General features: G+C 38.4%; 1 protein-coding gene across 1 annotated transcript in view; it reads left to right on the forward strand.

Annotated features, from left to right (window-relative positions):
* SNTG2 (syntrophin gamma 2) overlaps window positions 1–21067 on the forward strand; it is a 185131-nt gene that overhangs the window by 113032 nt on the left and 51032 nt on the right. The window contains exons 12-13 of the mRNA XM_035889921.1: window positions 6401–6530; window positions 14778–14816. Of these exons, the coding sequence (XP_035745814.1) occupies window positions 6401–6530; window positions 14778–14816 (169 nt within the window). The remainder of the gene's footprint in view (window positions 1–6400; window positions 6531–14777; window positions 14817–21067) is intronic.

Here is a 21067-nt window from a genome sequence, read left to right on the forward strand (position 1 = left end):
ATTACTAAGTGCAAGTTGAGCACATGGACATCTATTTTTCCTTAACAAACATGTCTGAATTTCATAGACAGCATAAATTGGATATTTAAATCCTGTGGATAATTGAACATCTTGAAGAAGTAATCCTTTGTGTATAATTTAAATATAATGACACTGATGATCTCTGTAGTTGTGACAGAGATTTGTTGTCATGAGCTATAGACTCTCCTCATGTCAAAAGACTTACAAAGCCTGAACGTGAACCTAAACTGGCATTACAGTGACAACCAGTCCAATAATTATAATCCGAATATGGATTTTGTTAGGTGTCTTATATGTGTCAAAAAATTCCTAGAGACATTTATGTTTTATGTTGGAGATTGAAGCCATTGACATATCAAATCAGCTCTGAGGACATAAGATAAATCCAGTTTTCCTACAGTGGATACTGTGAAATACAGTTGGGTGATTTATTATTTAAAACTTTAACCTCTCCTGCAGACTTCCATTGTACTTAAGGAGCAATTAGAAAATAATGTGCGTCTTTGTTATCTTAGTGATTAAAATAAATTGTAAATGCTTGCATTAAGACTTTTTAAAAATACAACTGAAGGGTTTTTAATTATAATTATTTTGCCAATGCATTCAAGAAGGTAGTGAAACTGATCTGGTTTGATTTGCTAATTTATATTTTCTAATATTTTCTTGTACTTCCTGAGTGGAATTGACATGTGGGTTATGCTCTGAATCTAAACAGACATCTGTATGTCAATAACTTCAGGCAAAATTACATTCCACCTAAATTCCACAGACCATTCACATGCTTAAAATCTTTCTGGGATTGGAGTTCAATGGATGAAATTCATCTCACCTGGCTGTAGACATCTAACAGTAGACATCTAGCAGTCGTTCACCTATGAATGTGCTAAATCCCTGGACTCACCTTGGAGTCAAGGGAGAGAAGTAAGCATCTCAAGAGAATGATCCAGCTCACCTATTTTGCTTATGATGAAACAAAGTAGTTCTTGAGTTTAGCACGACTCACTTAGAGAATTACCAAATAATTCAGGCTTGAAGGGATCCTGGAAGTCACCTCGTCCAGCTCCCTGCTCAAAGCATGTCTAATGAGATTATATTGTTCAGGGCAATCTCTTGTCAGTTCCTGAACACTTCCCATCATGGAGATTCCACAACCTTGCTGGGCAACCTGTGCCAGTATTTGATCACCTTTGTTGGGGAAAAAAACAAAACAAAATCTAATGTTGAACTGAAATTTGCCATGTTGCAGCTTTTGTCTGCTGCCTGTCATCCATATGCTTAGGCAACAGAACTTGATGTGACTGAATGGGGTGAAATCCATCTCACTTGAATTATCACTAACTGATAATTGTGCTGGAATTATAAAAAACATACTAATAAGTATATATACACTCCACCACAGTGGCTGGTCCTACTACACATTCTGCACTCAGGACAGTAGTACACCGGTACTGCATATAGCTTTCAATCACTCAAGCTGCTCCTATTACCCTGAAAGACTCCTCCACCTCTTCCATACAAATAAAGCACTCTGGGACTGTAATTCCTCAGATTTTTCTGTCTGCAGCAAAGCCAAATACCTCACACCTGCACCCTACTCTCCTTTCTCTTTCAGCTGGCGATATTGCCCCTGTTCTTTCTCCTCAGCAGTGCCGGCGTAACTGTCTGACTTCATGGGGAAGAGAATAAGAGGTCTCATGAATGCTAAGACTGTCCCTTCTCCCACTACCCTTTTCTTCTGCACAAGTTATTACAAATCTAATGGAATACAGCTGCTTCTACTGCCACATCAGTTAAGAAAATATCTGTAGAAGCATAATGTCTGTGCTGCTTCAGTTATCTTACTTCATTACTCCAAGTTTAACACAAAATAAACCAGTTACAATACTGGAAGCAAAATGTTCACCAACCCCCCCCCCCAAAAAAAACCCAAACATGAAATACAATCCAAGTTTACGTTTAATACTTTGATATCTTTTCAGCTACATAGTTTCTGTTAATAGCCCAATTATATAAGCAAATTTGAACATTTTTTTTTTTAAGATAAGAGGCTATATGTCATTTACAATACAAAATCCCATAATTTTTAACACATAATTTCAAAGAGATTAAGTAATTCAGAGAATTCTTTTTTGGCAATTTCCATTCAGATCCACCCATAGTCTACAAAACTTAAGGCTAAATAGAAAATCTAGCAAGAGGGTCATATAGTGCTATAAGCAAGCCACTAGAAAATGCTGTAAGAAAAGCAATAAAAGCTCAAGTCAGACAACAAAAAATCATACCAATGGGAAGGAAGACTGATTTAGGAGCAGGGAAGATGCAAAGCTGATCAAATCTGTCTGTCTGTATCAGCACAGTAGTAAACTGCAGGTAAAAGAACTGCTGTCAGACAAACATCTAGGTTTTTATTAAGGAAATAAAATAAAACATTGAGATAAGTCTAATGGAAAGATGGTTTCACATGCCGTAGATACTGAAAATCTTAAAATATATTTTGCTGAAATTCTTAGCCTCTAATAAAGTACAAATTCAGATTTTCCCATATCAGCTGGCACTGAAAATACATTTTCTCTTACAAAAGTCTTTGGATTTAACACCTCTCTAGTAGCTAACTGCTCGTACGGTAAAATATGCATTATTAATATTAATTAATATTAATTATTTAAAAGTGTTAATGTCAGGTAGAAAACGTAAGTCTACCAATGCCCATCTATCATTCTGACTGCTATTCTCACAAAGACAGGGTCTATTTTATTAAACGAAATTAATGCAGTAAACAAAATCTAAAAGAGACCAAGAATGCAGGCCCATTCATCATTTCACCACAAAAGTGAGATAGAGGCTGAGTATAGTGAACAGTGCCTCATGCTCCTTAGAGGAAATGCTCAGAGGAAACAAAGTTAGAGATTGGGAGGCAAATCTGAAAATAAGAAATGTGGGAGTAATTCAGCTCAAATTTCTAGAATTTAGGAAAAGCAAACATTTCTGGTTCTAGTTGCTATATTTAGTACAGTAGCAGCAGGAGTGGAAGAGATGGGAATTTCCTCTAACTGTGTTTTAAAATTGGCTAGCAGCCTCAGAGAAAAAAAATAAGCCAAGATATGTCATCTTACTTCGTGGCAATGAGATGACTTCATAGCATCTTGAGACTGCTTAAATGTACTATTTGGTATTAAACGGAAAGCTCATCCTTGTCAGCTAACAGGAATAGGTGCTTAGCTGTGCCTCTATTTTTTTCTTTTCTCTGTTTTGAGGAAATGGAGAAAGGCATGGTATTTAAGCCTCTAGAACTTATTGTCTCCTGCATTCCAGTGCTGTGTTGGTGCTTGCATTGATTGTTTCACTTAAAACAAAACCAAAACCATTCCTTTTGTTAAGCTTTTATTTTTAGTTTGGATATTTGTTTTTCACTTGTAGCCTTAAGTACACTATGCTTTTCAGACCACAGTGTGATACGTGTAACAATATATTACAAGATCTATAGAGGGAAACTATTGTAACTGAAGGAAAGAAATAATTATAGTGAAGTTGAGTAAGGCTGAGAGCAAAATCACTGTATTACTAGCACAGACTTTGTGGCTGGAATCAGTAAACTCTGAAAAAACCCTTGGCTCCTTCTTTTCCTATTTCATTTAATGCCCTGAGCTGCTTTCTGGTAAGACTAGCTTTCTGCCTGAGTCAGCACAGTGGAGACAGTGGTGCTCCAAAGGTCTCCGTCCCCTGTGCCAAGCAGAGTGGCCACCTCTGGCACATCAGAAGTCTTGAATAAGACAGAGCTCCTGGGGAAGGATGTCCTGGTGCCATTCTGCAGGGGCAAGGGAGCAGCTCTGCAGGAAAGGGCTCGGGGATCTTGGCGGACACCACACAGAGCATGAGTTGGCTGTAGGCACTTTCAGTGTTGAAGTGTAACCATGCATGGGGCAGCATTAGTAATAACATAGTCAGCAGGTCAAGGGAAGTGATTACTCTCCTCTACTTTGCATTCCTGAGGCCACATCTGAAATATCTGCATCTAAAATACCATGTCCAGTTTTGGTCTTCCTGTGGAAAAGAGATTTTTATTTTAAACCAGTTAGTGAGATGGCTGGAGTAGAGGTCTTGCAGGACCCCTCACGCCCTATTTGATTCTGACAAATATCTTGTCAGTGAAGTGTTCAGATCGCTAGACGCATTCGTGTGAATCTTGTTAACTGTCCTCCATAACCGATCAACAGGATTTTTAGTATAATCTACACTGTTGCCAGCACCATGTTTCAAATGATAAAAGATTGGTTAATTTTTATTAAAAAAGTCATTTTTTAAATCTTAATTGCCTGTGTTGGTTGCATTGGTTGCTAGCTGAGGAGTTCCCTTCTATGATCTTTCATCAGCCGCGTGTATAACTTTGTGCCACGTGGCTGCAGGCCTTTATGCATCTACTGAGGCTGAGTTAGTGTCTAGGTGCCCTGTGGATTCAGTGGAGAGCACGTACTGCTTCTTGGCTCTGTTAAATGCTCTGGATTGTGCTCTCTGACTGTGTAAGGATTCTAGCATCTTAGCTTTGATATTTGAATTTGATTTCCCAGTTAGGCATTGTGAATGGCTTCCCTTCACGGCACCAACTTAAGTCTACTTCCTTGCTCCACCGTGTCTCAGTGCACAGGGGATGACAGATCTTCAGTGTCTCAGTGGGATGTCGAAAAGATCATACCATAAGTCATTCCATTACAGCACTGTGGGGATCTCTGTCAGAGCCTTAGGTAAAAGGAACAGTATGCTTGAGAGGCGATTATTTCACTCAGTTTACTTGAAGACAATAAAAGGATTTGTTTTGACCTTTTCTTTCTTTCTGAAGAGGTGAAACAGATATACTAAAATGAAAGTAACACAGAATTGTGCCATTGACATCAGGTTTTAGTAGTTACCGTGATGATTCAATCATGAAAGGAAAACAAGGGAATACGCGGATATATATATTTAAGTCTTCAGACCAAGAATATGATTTTTGTGAACAGCAAGTATAATGCTTTACTACTCTTTTAACAGTAAAGCATAACAGTTAATGTATGTATATCTATTAGGATACTTTGTCTTGTTAATAGTGTGTGATGGGTGTTTTATATGACCTTTGTTAGCAAGTATAAAGTGCTCAGTATTCATGTTCACCATCAACCTCCCTACAAATGACAAATGTTACATTAATAACTTTTTCAGTAAGTCATGAACGAATGTCATGAGGCCTATTAACCTCTATGTGTCATTTTGAATGCTCATGTTGACATATATCATAAATTAAGCAGTAGAGGACTTCACCTTCAGTCAGAGAATCACAATAAAACCCAGTAACTTCATAGGGCAGTATTCTTGATTCAGTAGTTTGCTTTCTTCTAGGTTAGTACCAAAAAGAAAGAAGTACAGCATATAAGTATAAAGATCTAATTTGTAAATGTAGAAGGTAGCAGTGATATTATCCAAATTATATATGAAACAAACATATGCACAATTATTCAGATAATTATGTCTTTTGCAACAGTTTATGACTAAAATCTAATTCTCATGATGCTCAGAGCTTTCTGAAGTTTAGTTGCTGAAACTATTGCATGTCACATGTTTTAGATTTAGACTTCCATGGCACTAGTTAATGAATTTTTGTTGTTCCTATTGAAAAATTTCATAGCTAAAAAAGCATATCCCACCAGCATCCAAGTGTGGGTGATTTCAGGGGTACACGCACAGTGCTTAACTTATCAGAGATACTAAGGAAAGCATTGGCATTTGCAGAATAAAATTGTTATAAACATGTAAAAGATGCATAAAAAATGAATAATATGCAATTGCACATTAGCATGTGTTGATGCGGCCTACATTCAAAAAATATTTAAAGAAACTTCTAAGTACATTTTTCAAATTCCTATGTTATAAAAGAGCTTAAAGGGAACATTGCTTAGAATGTTATGTAGAAAAGTAAAGGAATCCAAGAAATTGAAGCTAGGGAAGGCAATTGTTTGCAACTTAATACATTCCTAGTAAATGAAACCAAAATGCAATAAAACAAATAATAATTTTGGTTTAAAAGTTTTTTACGTTTGTTCAGGACGATCTAATGCATACTTCCTGAATACACTACCTTAAGCTCAGAAATTATGAACACAACATGTGTACTCAAGTGAAGTAAATGATTAGCAAATCTATATGCTGGTACAGAGAAAGTACTTATTGTATGTGTTGCTCCTGGTACTGCCCATTATTATCCTTCTTTTTGTTGCCTTTCTTTTGATTTGTAAAGTTAAGACTCAAAACTTGTCAAAAGGTGTAAAAATCGCTTGAACGCTGACAAATTTTGGGCAGTTTCAGAAATGTGACATGTCTTCCTTTACGGATATATTTCTTTTTACTGCAGATCTAATGCATTTGAAGTGCTGGCACTCGATGGAGTTAGTACTGGGATACTTCAGTTTTATACAGCCCAGGAGAGTGCTGACTGGCTGAGAGCAATATCAACTAACATCAGTGATTTGACACTTCAAAATGTATGTTGCTTTCTGCATATTTTCTTGTCTCTGCTATTGTAAAATTATTTCTAATTTTCCAAGGGTAGAAATTAATTCACATTTAAGATACAATATATAAAACACATGTGAATGTGGAAGGAAAGGAGAAAGTTAAGAGCAGGGAGAGGTTGTCTGGTCAGTCAAAAGCATCAAGAAGTTTTCAAGACTTGCAGTGTTGTTATAGAACAGAGAGTAGTAGAAAATCAGAGTGCATTTATTATTTTGAAGACTTTTTAAGGCAAAATATTTATCCTTTCTGGTCATTTCACAGAGCTTTACATATGACCAAATATTTCATTTTTACATTTTTATAATTAAAATGTGCTTTAAATTAGTATTTGTAGGCATGAGGAAATTCTGTAGCTAGTGAAGTGTGACTTATGGAGGCTTATTCAGAGACAGTATTTTTACCTCTCTTAAGTTGCCTAGGAGTTGATTTATTCGAGGTCATATTATTCCATCTTTCTCCCTAGAAGTATGAAGCTGCTTATGCTGTCTCAAGTTATTCCTGTAAATTTGCAAGTAGCATTTGCTATTGCAAGCAGAAGTATTAAATAATCCCTGGAGAAACAGAAAATTATTATTTGGACAGCAGATTATTATTCCACGAAAGAACAGCTGAAAACTATTGAAGATTCTGGAATGAATCATAAAGTTAAATATGGAACTCAATCATGTACAATATTGAAAATACATTTCAATCTTTTATGAAATGGTAGAAATCAATGATGAAAACATAAGAGCACAGCTGGCCCTGGAAGAATTTCCTGTGCAGGTTTTTAATTTTTTTTTTTTTTCTTTAGATGTGTTCAGACTGTAACTTTTTTTATAAATTATGATTTAGTAGCAAGTCTTTATTTTATACTTTGTATTCTAGGTTAATTGTTGCTTAGTTCTTCAGATTATATTGTGTAGAATTTCTATTGGATTTCAACATAAATCTTTGGTTAAAACAGATCATAAACAATTTATTTTTATGATCTTCAAAAATTACTTGAATTGATCACAATAGTTCATTTATTACATTAATCCTTTTTAAATATTCAACTGTTTAAGCAATGTCTTTGACAAAATTGAACATTTTTGCGTATGGTGCATTCTTTATAAATGTTGTCCATTTTTCTATGTAGTGATTTACATCATTTACAGGGTATTACTATTTGGTAATTCTAAGAAAGCAATGTAAATTTTTCATGAAGTTTCATAATTCCTTCTGTGTGAATAGCAAAAAGAAGTGTATGGTAATATTTTAGAGCAATTCCAGTTCATAGTTACTAAGCCCAACTCTTTTGCGTTCTAAAGAAGTCCACTGAATAAAAGCCACTCCAAAGATATAGGTGAATAAGACAATAAAAAGTGGCTGTAAATGCAAGCGGGTTTTATTAGTCATAAGGTTTTAGTCTGCTTTTTCAAATGCACTGTGTGTGGTAGCATGTGTCCTGACATAGTATCTTCACTGTCTTGTGACCTGTCTGCAGCAATATTTTATTATTTACGGAGTACTTGGTCTTCTCTGTTATCTATCACAATCATGAATTCTGTAAACAAAGCAGTCCGTTTGGTGTTCATATAGGTGGCTGTTCCAGGGAAGGGTCTGAGAAACAACAGCTGTGTTAAATTCACGTTTTGTGTTCTTGGTGAGATACAGCGCAAACTCTGTACAGATCATAGGAGAAGCAAGCAAGCTTTTTTCTTGGAGTTAATGCTTTACAGGTTTTGTCAGGCATGTGGCCTGTGGTACAACTAGAAAGGTCTGGCCAGAGCATAATTTTAATTACTGATCATCAGAACAGGAGATGTACTAGTCAGTGAGAATCCCTTTTACTGCAAGCTGGTTTTGAAGACCAGGGCTGTAAGGCTGGAGTGCAACTGAAGCGCACAGCGTAAGAAGGCTGGAGAGCGCTCCCTGCCTCTGGGCAGCCAGAGGACGCAGGCTGTTTGACACCCACAGTGCTTCGGGCAAAGCCTTTGGATTAATCTTCTTGAAAAGCCATTTTACATGCTTTTTATTGCCTTAATGCTATCATTTCACAAAATGATTCTTTTCTTATCATACTTCTGTAACTGACATTAGGGAATAGATCTGTAATTCCTCAAAGCTTTTTCCTGTTTCTGCACTTCTCTGCTTCTGTAAAGTGTCTCCCCCATTCTCCCAGAGTACCTGACGATAATCACTACTCGTTCAGAGAATAATTCAGATAATTCCTTATCTACTTACGGGTTAATTTATTGAGTCCTTGCTGACTCTAAGTTCAATTGCTTCTCCAAATATTTAAACTATTCATTCCCTGTTCTGTCCTATGCCATCATCTTTGTATGTTGCTAGATACGTGGTCACAATGGACCTTCTTGCTGGTACTGTTGGCATAAAGAATGTCAGCATTCTTACCTGACCTATTACTAAGTTCTTAAGCAATACTTCCCATTGTTCACTTTTTGCCTCCACACATTTTTAGATTTTGTTTGTGCTGATACTTAGTTCCTGACTTCAGCAACTCTTCCCACACCTTAGTCATTTTTACTTCATCTGTGCCTATTCACGCTACTCTTATATACATCCTTTGTTGTCTGTGTTTGCTTACTGTCTTGAATAATTTCTTTTAGAATCTTAGTTCTTAAAGAGCTCCCGATACAGATTAATTGTTTTCTTACAGCACTCCCCATCTTCCATGTATCACTTTACCCTAATAGATTTTATTTTGCTATTTTACCCTGATAACAGTATCGTTCAGCAACTGGCAGCTCTTTGTCAGATCTCCTGCTGATGCCAGAAGACAATCCTAAGGTAGGCAGTACAAAAATAGCTCTGCCACAAAGTGACACTTCTGCTAATGTCAGAGTACTCTTTTGAAGTACTGAAACATCTCTATACAAAGGCAAGTTCTCTGGGGATCAAGTGTAAAGGAGGAGTCATCTTTCAATAGTGAAGAAGTGAGAAGTCATCACTGCATAAGGATGCTACCCCTGGATGTTAGCATATCTAGAAAGTGTTACTCGATAGATGAGAAATAATGATCCTGGTACTAACCTGGAGAGAGTTAGTTCTTAGAAGACAAGAGAAGCACGGGGAATACTGCAACATGGAGAAAGATGTAAGGGTATCTTTTCAGCCCTCCTTACTGATCTATGCCTTGTATGATTAGCTCGGAAAGTCTCCTAGTAACTGTCAGCTTTACAAGCAGTATGGATTACTTCTTTTTCTAAGGACCCTTATCCCAAATTATTCATCTCTCTGTTCATATTCTTGTTTTCCCCATACTGTGTGAAACTTCCCTATCATCTTCCTTTATGATTCAGTCCCCAGTCTTCTCAATGTTCTCAAAGCTCTTCACATTTAACTTTGGCAGAAGAAAACAGAGGTGAATCAGCACCTTGCATTTATTTATTCGTACACCTCTTTTCTCACAGGAGGTACAGTTGGAGAAACTGAGGGGAGAGAGGGAGCAGAAACTGGCAGCGAAGCTGCCCTGATGAAACAAGCAGCACAGGGAGCACATTGATCTGCATTTGCTTCTCACTGCTCCTGTTCTTAATTTGTTCAGCTAGGGTTTTTTTTTTTTGTAGGCTGAAGTGGCAATGCTGTGCTGGAGATGGTTTTTTAGGAGAGATTTTTTGGAATAATTTATATTTCTCTCTCTGCTTTGCACGATTCAGCCTGCTGTTAAATATGTGCAGCCTGTCTCATGGATCTTAGTTATTTTCTTTGAAACATAAAACTGAACATTAATGTAGTCACAATCAGTAGAAACACCTAAAAGTATTGCTACCAGTTCATTTACATTATAGAGACTTGTTTCTTATATTTGTAACATTCTCAAGGTTTTAGTTTTTTCCCCAGTGTATTCTAAAGGTGTTATTAAAAAAAAAAAAATCACAAATAAATGAGTAGTTCATAAGCAGGTGAAAGAACAAGTTAAGTTGCAGTTGTTCCACTTAAACATTATTTATGATTTTTATAAATCATTCCAGCAGTTTCATTGGAGGATGGTAGAAGCTTAAAATTTGGCTTCAAAACAGGGTTATTAAACCAGGTCATATTTATGCCTTTGACAGCTTTTTTAATTGTGTATGACATAGTGTGTAAACCTTTTCCTTTACACCTTCGTTTACACATATATCTGAGTGATACTCCAGATCACAGTGAAGTGAAATTTCTGTTTGGCTAGGGAGAGATTCATGAAATACAAGCTTTGAACATGCATATAAAAAAAGGAAGAGGATTGAGAAAGTCTTGTTTTCTTTACACAACAGAATGTGAGGTACATGTAGATGGAAACAAAGTCCTTGTGTGTAGGAAGCAATACACAGATTTGGCTGTCTCAATGATTATACAAACGATTCTATTCCCAGGGTGAAAATACATGATATTTCTTTGCTGTTCCTTTTTTTTTTTTGCTTGTTTTTAAACTCAAATTTCCATTTGAAACCACCACAGTTCAAAACATTGAGGTTGTAAAGGGAAGTCAGTAAGGGTAGGAATCACATCACCTAAATTTAGCCAAGCAACAAGCAGTCACATAGGATCCTCTTATAGACAGGAGAAAAAAAAAACAAACTGGTGCCTGTCAAGATCCTTCTCTCTCTCTGCTGTCTGGAAAGAGAATATAGGTATATTAGATGCATAACTCTTTCCTTTTTTGGCTTGCCAAAGTTAAGCGAGATAAATCCCGGCCTGGGAGGTATTTAGATTTAGGTATATGGTTCTGAATCATTTCATCCCCATTCTGCTCCTGCGCCGTATGTATTCATTTAGAACAGAGTATAGGAATTACAATTGCTTAATAGTTCCTTTCCAAGTTGCCCGCAGTCTTTGCAGATCCCGGGTTTTGGTTTTAGTTCCCCTGCTGCCTCCAGCTCCCATTACTGTACCGCAGTGCAGAAAGCTCGTGCGCTGCCTGCACGGGTTAGCATATCCCATTTGTATTCCTGTCTCTCTGCACCAGCTGTGGAGCCATGTAGGGAAGGAACATGTGGTGCCAGGTGAAGTGGAGAGTGCGTACTTCTCTCTCCTCAGCCCCGTGACATAGCGACGTAATGTGATGCAGGAGAAGATCTTTCCTCTCCCCACAGTTACATCAGGGCTGCAGCAGTCCCTGCTTTGAATAGAGAATGAGCTAAGGCTGTGCAGGCAATAGCTGTGGAGTCCAAAGCATTCTTCCCTATTGCCCTTACCAATGGGAAGCTGGACTGGTTGTAAGGATGCTCTTCACAATACCCTCGCTCTACAGAAAAGCTGCATGGACAGTCTCACACACGTGTTTCCAGGCACATCTGAACACGATAAAATAAAACATAGGATAACAAACTTAATTCCTATCATATAGAAGCTTAAGTAGTTTGGCTGAACCAAAAAGAAAGGTGAAAGGAGACAGGATCCCTGCTAGCCCTGTTTATTTGCACTGGTTTATGCTATAGTAATCTTATTATTCAGCATGTCTTTGGCCACCTGCAAAGAAATAATATTTTCTGTGTGTATAACACGGCTTCTGTATAGTTACTTTGTGTATGTATTTGTCTCTGGAGCACTGGAGAAAGATCAAAGCTGAATATGGGCAGGGTGTGACGACATTCCTACTGACAAAGTATCCCAGGTGTCTTTTCATTACGTCCTGCACAATGCTCAGGATTAAGCCTATTACTGAATCAGACTGGTGAGGTCTGCTTCCTTCTGCAACACTGGGCATGTCACCAATTTGTTTTATCCAAGTTACAGAGTGGGGTTCTTGAGTTCTTGCCTGTTTGTTACTGTTGAGGCCCCAAAAGCACCAAGAAGTTCTGCCACCTCTTCCCCCTCCCAGGGTGCTCCAGGCCACCTCTGTCACAGTGCAGCCATGCAGCCTGGGGCCAGGCTGCTGTAGGCATTGCTGCGTGCAAGAGCTGTGAGGAATTTTGCTGGGGGCCCCCACCTCCACTTGGCAGCTGCATGTCAGCTCCATTCTCATCATCAGTCCTTGTCTGTGTGATGGTGCATGTGCCTGTGCCTGCAGGCTGTGACCCACCTCCTGTTGTGGTGGTCCCTGTTCCTCCCCTGGGGTGGCAGGAAGGTGATGGGGAACATGGCAGGGCCCCCCCAGGGGGCTGGCAGGCTCTCCCAGCACTCTACCCCAAGGTCACCACCAGGCCTGGCAGATGCCTGAGGCTCCCAGCAGGTCTGGCCACCTCATCTGTAGAGCCTCAGTCACTCCCAGCTTTCTGACCCACCAGCACACCTGCAACAGTTGACCACACAACTAAATTCAAACAGGCTGCAAAAGTGAGTGTAGCGGGGAGAAGGAGCCCTGATGGCCTATGATGGGTTAGGACTGACTAGTGAGCTCCTAGAGCCCTGAGCCTTGGTATCACCCTGTGTCTGTACAGTCCAGGCTCCTGCTGTCATCCTGTACTCCTCCACATCACATCTTATCCTATGGTCATTTTGTTTCCAGTCATAGATCACTCCATGCAGAATAATTACTTGTTATTGCCATCCCTTAGCTACAAGTGTGTCTGTGCGTGTGTATACACACTTTATATACTTTATACATATATATACCTCCAGCTTTTATGTATGTATAGATCATTACCTCCCACAGCTGTACTTTGCTAATATCAAGTAGGCAATAGTCTCGTGGTCATTAGATGTCTATGTGATGGCAAAACAAGCTGTAATACATCTCCAGATAGTCCCAGACAAGTCCAGACAAACCCTGAGGCCTGTGTCATTAGCATAACATGAAGCCTGTTGGCCTCTTACAGGTGTACTTAGTCGGGCTGGGATGGAGGTAACTTTCTTCATAGCAGCCGTACGGTGTTGTGTTTTGTATTGATGGCTAAAACAGTGTTAATAACATACCAGTGTTTTGGCTCTTGATGAACAGTGCTTGCACAGCATCAAGCCTTTGACTTTTTCTCACTCAGACACATGCCCCCACCCCATAAGGGATGGGCAAGGAATTGGGAAGGGACATAGGTGGGACAGCTGACCCAAATTGGCTAGAGAGATATTCCATACCATATCACATCGTGCTCAAAAATAGAAGTGACATAGCTGACAAAGAAAGTGGCTGTTGCATGGAGACTGATTGGGCATCAGTCTACTTGTGGGAGGCAGTGGGTGGTTGCCTTTATATCACTTGGGTTTTTTCCTGTTTCCTTCACTTATTAGGCTCTCTTTATCTTGACCCACGAGTTTTCTTGCTTTTGCTCTTCCTATTCTCTCATCCTTCCTGCTGGGAGGAGGAAGGGAGTGAGCGTCTGTGTGGGTGCTGGCCACAGTCAACCCACCACAACAGGCAATGGCATCACCATATTTCCTGAGCTATATGGCTGCAGACATGCTCTGCTTCCAGAGATTATTCACAGATTTGATCTTACGAAGCTGGTATGGCCGGGATACAAGCAATAGCCCTGGATTTCTTCTGCTCTTTTCCTGTGGCAATTGTAGATTTCCCTGTGCATAGCTATAGCTTTTGGTCTTCTATCACAAGTCTTTCATTTGTTATAAAATGGACTTTTTGACAACAAGATCCTTTGGAAGTACTCACCAACTGTAGGACAGTTTGCGGCTTATATCCTTGCATACAGGGGAATCTGTCTTTCATTTAATTTTTTTCTGTCTAGATTCCATATTGTTACTACACTTACTAATACTGCACTTTAAAGAAGTTTTTCACTTAAAATAAGGGAATATCTGTTAGGGTTTGTCCATCACTCATCTATGCAAACTGTGACTGCCAAAGGAAAGCCAAAATCAACAAAACTCTTCACTATCTGAACTTAGAGGAAAAAGAAAGTTATGTAACTTCAACTTGAAGAGTAAACTAAAGGGAAGGCCTAAACAATATTCCCTTCATCTTTAAACATGTCTCACACTGTGACCTTCAGTTCACAAGTGCTTAATCACATGCCTCATTTATAGTTCTGCTTAAGCAATTGTTTAACTAAGACCTAGGGGAGGTGTCCACAGTACAGTATATTTTCACTCAGAGTGGCAAAGTTACATTCATGAATGCAAATATTGATGAAGGATTTAATGAAAACTTTGATAAAAGTCTTCCTGTCTTTTGAGTCCTTGGTTTTGTAAATTTAGTGTAATAGTAAAAATCTAGTAATTTGTGCACTGATTTTTTTAATTTCTTAATTGGAAGTATTCATACAGTATTCAATAACCAAGTCAATGCTAATTGCATCATAGCAACTCTTCAGCATATGAATAACTCTGTGTATTCTTCCACCTCTCTTTCATAGATGAAAATGGCAAATAAATGCTGTTCTCCCTCAGACCAGGTAAGACTTTCACTATATTATCCAATTTGTTCTGTTCTTGTTGTTGAATTAAGTTGCAAAATTTCTAGAGCTTACATACACACATTTAGTCAGTTTGAAAATTCTAAACCCAAGCCTTCTATGGTTTGAAGTTCTGAAATTACCTACTTAATACAGTGGATTCTTACTAATCCACAGCAATGAGTAGGATCCTTCACTGTTGACCTAAAGAGTGGATTAGATGAAGCCATGAAACAAATGAGAGGGGGACAATAGAATTCACAACCAGGTCTTGGAAAGCATAGTGTATGTTTGCATGTGATATTGCAGCAGTGAGTCTGACAAGTGACTCTGTATTTACATCACGTATGGTGCCAAGGAGAGTATTACAAATCGAATTTGTTTTGCATGTGTTGTGTTGTGTAGACTTCGTTTGCCATGACTGTTTGTCTGGGACTTTTGGAGCTCAGGAGCTTGATGAGATACTTTTTCTGCTCCAACTAGCCACATATCCTGAAGACCCAGATAAATTTACTGCATTGGGAAGTATTCTTACTTCTTCTAGCATTGCAAAGAGTATTTAAATTTACTTTGTAAAATATAATAGTAGCATTTTCCAGCCTAATCCTTTAATTACGGGAAGTGCTTTGAAGCTTGTATTATAAAACTAATGAGTTTCACTTACATGTCCTTTCATTGCATCAGTCTGGCATTGAATCATTACCCAGAAACAAAGAGCCCAGACCCTGCTGTTTCCATAAATGCTGGGTTTGTAGACTTTAGAAAGTAAAAATTAGGCAAGGTGACTTTTATACTGTTTTACTGCAGAAATTTATTATGGAATTTTTTTACAGAGGCCAAAGACTGAGTCAAAAAATTCTTCATATCAGGATCAAATAAATTTTTATTATTTTGACAGCTTGTATATTCGTTCATATGTCACCATTTCATCATCTTATTTGTAAAATGTAATTGGACATTTATAGACTTTCCTTGAAGTTCTTAAAAATGTTTAACCATTGACATACTCTCACACAGGAAACTGTTTTCTTATATTTGGATTAATACTTTGAAAAAAAAAAAATACACCTCAAAACCCACTACAGACTTTAATTCTATGTATAGTAGATAATTAACTTACCCCAAAACCCAAAATAAATACTGTTCTGTATAAGAAGGGAGGATTTAATTACTCTTTCTGCCTTGGCTTTTCATTATTAATTAAACTGATACCAAAAACAGGTGACTATGAATGCCAGGGGAAAAGGTATTGAATTTGGATATCTTTTGTTGGATGAACTCTATACTACAAGTACTTTAGTAACTATTTAAAGTTTATTCATATCTGTTTGGGCACACATAATGGGTTTAGTTGAAAAAAGGAAGACATATTCTTCCTCAAATTTTAAAAAATATTGGGGACAATCATACAAACTATCAATTCCTACCTAATTTGATTTCCTAAATAAACTGGCTAGTCTCCATAAATTGCCTGGATAGTCAGTGCAGAAAATTATTCTGTTCCAGAGAGTTGCTTGTATGTTGAACTTAATATCAGAGCTTTAAATCATCCTTTGTAAGTGTCTCTTTTTCTGTCTTGACTCTACTGAGGTCCTCTTCACATATCATCTGAAGTAGGTGCCTAAAGTTAGGCAGTACAAATCTATACCACTTTTTCCATTCCAAATATGAAAAGAATGGAAGATACAATTAGGACCTTAATTTCAGGAGTTGAAAATGTAACAAACATTGGATTGTCCTCTGCCAAAAAGTGAGAAAAAATGAAGTTTATAATGAATTTGGGCAGATTAAGTAAATAAAACTAGCAAACATAAAAATTCTAAAGGAGCAAATGTGAAAAATTCAGACTTTAAAATATACTATGAAAATTTGCTTTAAAAGCAACCAAACTGTGAATCTCACGTATATATATCTCAAAGGAATAAAATAAAACTTAGCAATGATAACTGAAAACAGAAGAGGACTTGATCTGCCCTTGACTGAGGGAGGCTATTAATGTCAATTACATAATGTTTATACAAACCTGAATAGCTCTTGTTAATGCAATTGATTTAAAATTTGGAGAAAGGGTAAGCTTAAGAGATTGAAGAGCTGCCTTGAAGTAAAATTGGTGATAGCTGCAAATTTATCTTCGCTTTTGAGTACGGACAATCCTGAAGAATTAAACAGGTCCTTAGAGTTTCATTATTGTGTTGCCTGTGATGAGTTTTCTTCATTGCCTTTAGAGTCAAACTTAATGTTTCGTAAAGGGTTGACATTGGATCAGGATAGATTTCATAGAATCATAGAATCATAGAATGTTTTGGGTTGGAAGGGACCCCTAGAGGTCATCTAGTCTAACCCCCCTGCAGTGAGCAGCGACACTGCTAACTAGATCAGGTTGCTCACAGCCCCGTCCAACCTGGCCTTGAATGTTTCCAGGGATGGGGCCTCCACTACGTCTCTGGATAACCTGTTCCAGTGTTTCACCACCCTCATTGTAAATAATTTCTTCCTTATATCTGGTCTAAACCTATCCTGTTTTAGTTTAAAACCATTACCCCTTGTCCTGTCACAGCTGGCCCTACTAAAAAGATTTTCCCCATCTTTCCCATAGGCCCCCTTTAAGTACTGAAAGGCCGCAATCAGGTCTCCCCACAGCCTTCTTTTCTCCAGGCTGAACGAGCCCAACTCCTTCAGCCTGTCCTCATAGGACATTTCATTCAGATTCTGTTTTTCATAGGTCATTAACAAACTGGGATTCAGGGTTAAGAATGTAAAAAATTACTTTGCTAAACCTGGCTTTCTTTCTTGTCTTACATATTGCCCATGATGGGTTTTACTGGAAACTGAATCTCCAGAACATGATGAATTCCAGGGGCATACAACTAAGCAAATTGGAAAGTGAAAGGACTGAGATATTGATTCCCAGGTCTAAAGCAGTGGTATTTATCGGTATCTTTCCCAAAGGAATATGTTAAACAAAAAGTTTGGACTTTGCCCTGTGTCTATGATCCAAAGTTAGAAAGAGGTAGTAGGAAAGGTAGTAGTAGTTGTAGTTATTATGAATATATTTGTACTGTTAAAATAAACAGTACCAGGTAATGAAGCTAATTGGCATGGTCTGGCTACTTCCACACTTTTAAATTCTCTTCTCCCAACAAAGCAGGGTGTCTGCATTTAAACTGCACATTGGAAATTATTCCCACCAATGCTTAAGTCCTAGACTGTCCTTGGGAATTGTTTGGAGAGTTCTAGTTATCCCAGGGCATGTCACTCTAGTTAGTCCATGTCAGGGACTACAAGGTTTTAACAAATATGCAAGGATTACACTAATTTAAAGGTATTAAATAAATACCACTGATGAAGCTCTGGCTCTAAACATATATATAACTTGTGTAGGTGACAAAGCACACAGCATCTACGTACTGGATACTTTTAGAGCATATTGGTGCCCCACAAGGAGAGAGAGGGATTGAGACAGTTTGTACATTATTTTATTGAGTGTGGAGGATGTTTATACAACTTTCCATTCTGCTTGATATAATTTATTACAGTGATCTAGAGACTTGAAAGCACTTGATTCTGTGTTATCAGTAGGCAGTTAGATTTGAGACTCAATTTTCAAACAGATACACGCTGCTGTATTGCTCTATATTTTTTATGAAACAGTAAATTAGGCAGTTCTCTCTGTGTACAGAAAAACTACTTGCAAGGTTTTTCATTTTGTTTGCTGGGTATTTTTTTTACATTTTTAAGACTAATATGACAATTTCCTGTCCTCCGCTAAAACAAGACAGTTTCTTCTCAGTAGAAATAGGAAAATATTGATCAGATATTAATCAAGACTATGTATATTTTTTCTTGTGATGCTGAAAAACAGATTTTCACTACTTCCTAGGCTGTCTCTTCCCTTGTTTGTTTGGAATTTTTGCATTGACCTCCAGAGTAAATCATACAGAAAATGAAATCTAGAGACAACGATTGTAAAAGCATAGCATGTGATAGTAGTAGGAAGGTGAGGACACAGATTAAGATGCAACCATCAAGGGAAAGATGGGTACAAAAAATGACCCTCTAATATGAAGAAGACAAAGGAAAATGTTTGTCTTCTACTCAGCATATCGGAGGTCAGCCTTCACTAAAAAGATCAACTGCAAAAGATTGTTATTGCAAATAGTACCGGCAAAACCAAGTAAAATTTCAGATTACAATACGAAGGGAAGTTTTGGTGGCATGTATGCTTTTAATGCCTGGTGATATTTGAAAAACTGGTCAAAGTAATCTCAGAGCTGTTATCACGATATTTCAGGGAATTTGTGTCTGACATATCAAAAGATTAGGAAAGGGCAAACATCACGGCTGAAAAAGAAAGAGAAGTTGGAGAATTAGAGCCTGGTCAATTTAACCTCAATCTCTTGAAAGAAATTTGAAGTAAATAAAATATTTGTATGCAGCTGCAAGATAACAAATGAATGACCGCCTTGAAGGTTTTGTCAAGAATACATAGTGACAACCAATCTAATTTCCTCCTGTGATAGTGTAACACATCTTGTGGATGGGCGACAGGTTATTGCTGCAATGTATCTTGATTCCAGTAAGGCTTATGACATTTCTTGACATTACAACATCTTAAATAAGTATTATACAGATTTGGTTGTACAGACTTGATTGGATGATCCAAAAATAGGTATAAATAGTTTGCTTTCAAAACTGACATATTGTCTAGAAGTCCTGGAAAGGTCTGTCCTGGATCCAATTCCCTTGAATACTTCCTTTATGGTATATTGGCAAAAGTAAGCCTGTTGATTTTTGCAAACATGAAGCTTTAAAATACAGTGTTAGACATAAGAATGATCTTGACCTATTGACATCTGCTGGAAAAGTAGCATGGTGAGCTGTAGGCAATCCAGGAAATTCCTCAAATGCATTGAGGATAACTTCTTAAGCCGAGTAATAGACACCCCTACCCAAGGGGATGCAATACTGGACCTGATGGTCACCAGTGCAAGTGAGCTCATCAGTGATGTCAAGATTGGAGGCAGCCTGGGCTGCAGCAATCACGCATTAGTGGAGTTCACACTCCTGAGCGGTATGGGAAAAGCAAGAAGTATAGTCAGGATCCTAAATTTTAGGAAAGCAAACTTCCAGCTCTTCAAAGAGATAGTCAGAAGCTCCCCTTGGGAAACGTTCCTCAGGGACAGGGGAACAGAGCAGAGTTGCCAGATCTGAAAGGATGCGTTCCACAGAGTGCAAGAGCTCTCAGTCCCCAAGTGTAAGAAATCAGGCAAGAAAGGGAAGAGACCAGCATGGCTGAGTCAAGACCTGCTGGTCAAACTAAGAGCAAGAGGGAACTGCACAGGCAGTGGAAGCAGGGACAGTTATCCTGGGAAGAGTGTAGTGATGCTGCCCGGTTGTGTAGGGATGGGGCCAGGAAGGCCAAGGCGCAGCATGGGATGCAAAAAATAAGAAGGACTTCTACAGGTATGTCAACCAGAAAAGGATGGTTAAAGAAAGTGAACCCTCCTGATGTACAAGAATAGTAACCTAGTATCAACCGATGAGAAGACTGAGGTACCCAACAACTTTTTTGCCTCAGTCTTCACTGATAACATCTTTCTTCACCCCTCCTGAGTCGATGCACCACAAGATGGGGACCAAGGGGGTAAAGCCCCTCCCGCTGTAAGAGAAGATGAGGTTCATGACCACTGTAGGAACCTGAACATACATAAGTCCATGGGACCTGATGATATGCATCCCAGAGTCCTGAGGGAATTGGCTGTTGTAGTTGCCAAGCCACCCATCATAATATTTGAAAAGTCATGGCAGTCAGGTGAAGTTCCTGGTGACTGGAAGAAGGAAAATATTGTGCCTATTTTTAAAAAGGATAGAAGGGAGGACCCTGGGAACTACAGACCTGTCAGCCTCCCTCTGTGCCTGGGAAGATTATGGAACAGATCCTCCTAGAAGCTATGTTAAGGCACATGGAGGCCAGGGAGATGATTCGAGACAGCCAGCATGGCTTCACCAGGTACAAGTCCGGCCTGACCAATCTAGTAGCTTTCTATGATGGAGTGACTTCATCAGTGGACAAGGATAAAGCAACTGATGTCATCTATCTAGACTTCTGTAAAGCCTTTGACATGGTCTTTCAGTCCTTAAAGGGGGCCTATAGGAAAGATGAGAACAATCTTTTTAGCAAAAATGTTTGATTTATTTTTTTTAGTTAGTCATTTTGTATATGAAAGGACTGCTTTTCCGCCTTCTCCCCC

The sequence above is a fragment of the Egretta garzetta genome, unplaced genomic scaffold, assembly GCF_000687185.1.
Source record: "Egretta garzetta isolate BGI_Z169 unplaced genomic scaffold, ASM68718v1 scaffold62, whole genome shotgun sequence".
Classification (NCBI taxonomy): domain Eukaryota; kingdom Metazoa; phylum Chordata; class Aves; order Pelecaniformes; family Ardeidae; genus Egretta; species Egretta garzetta.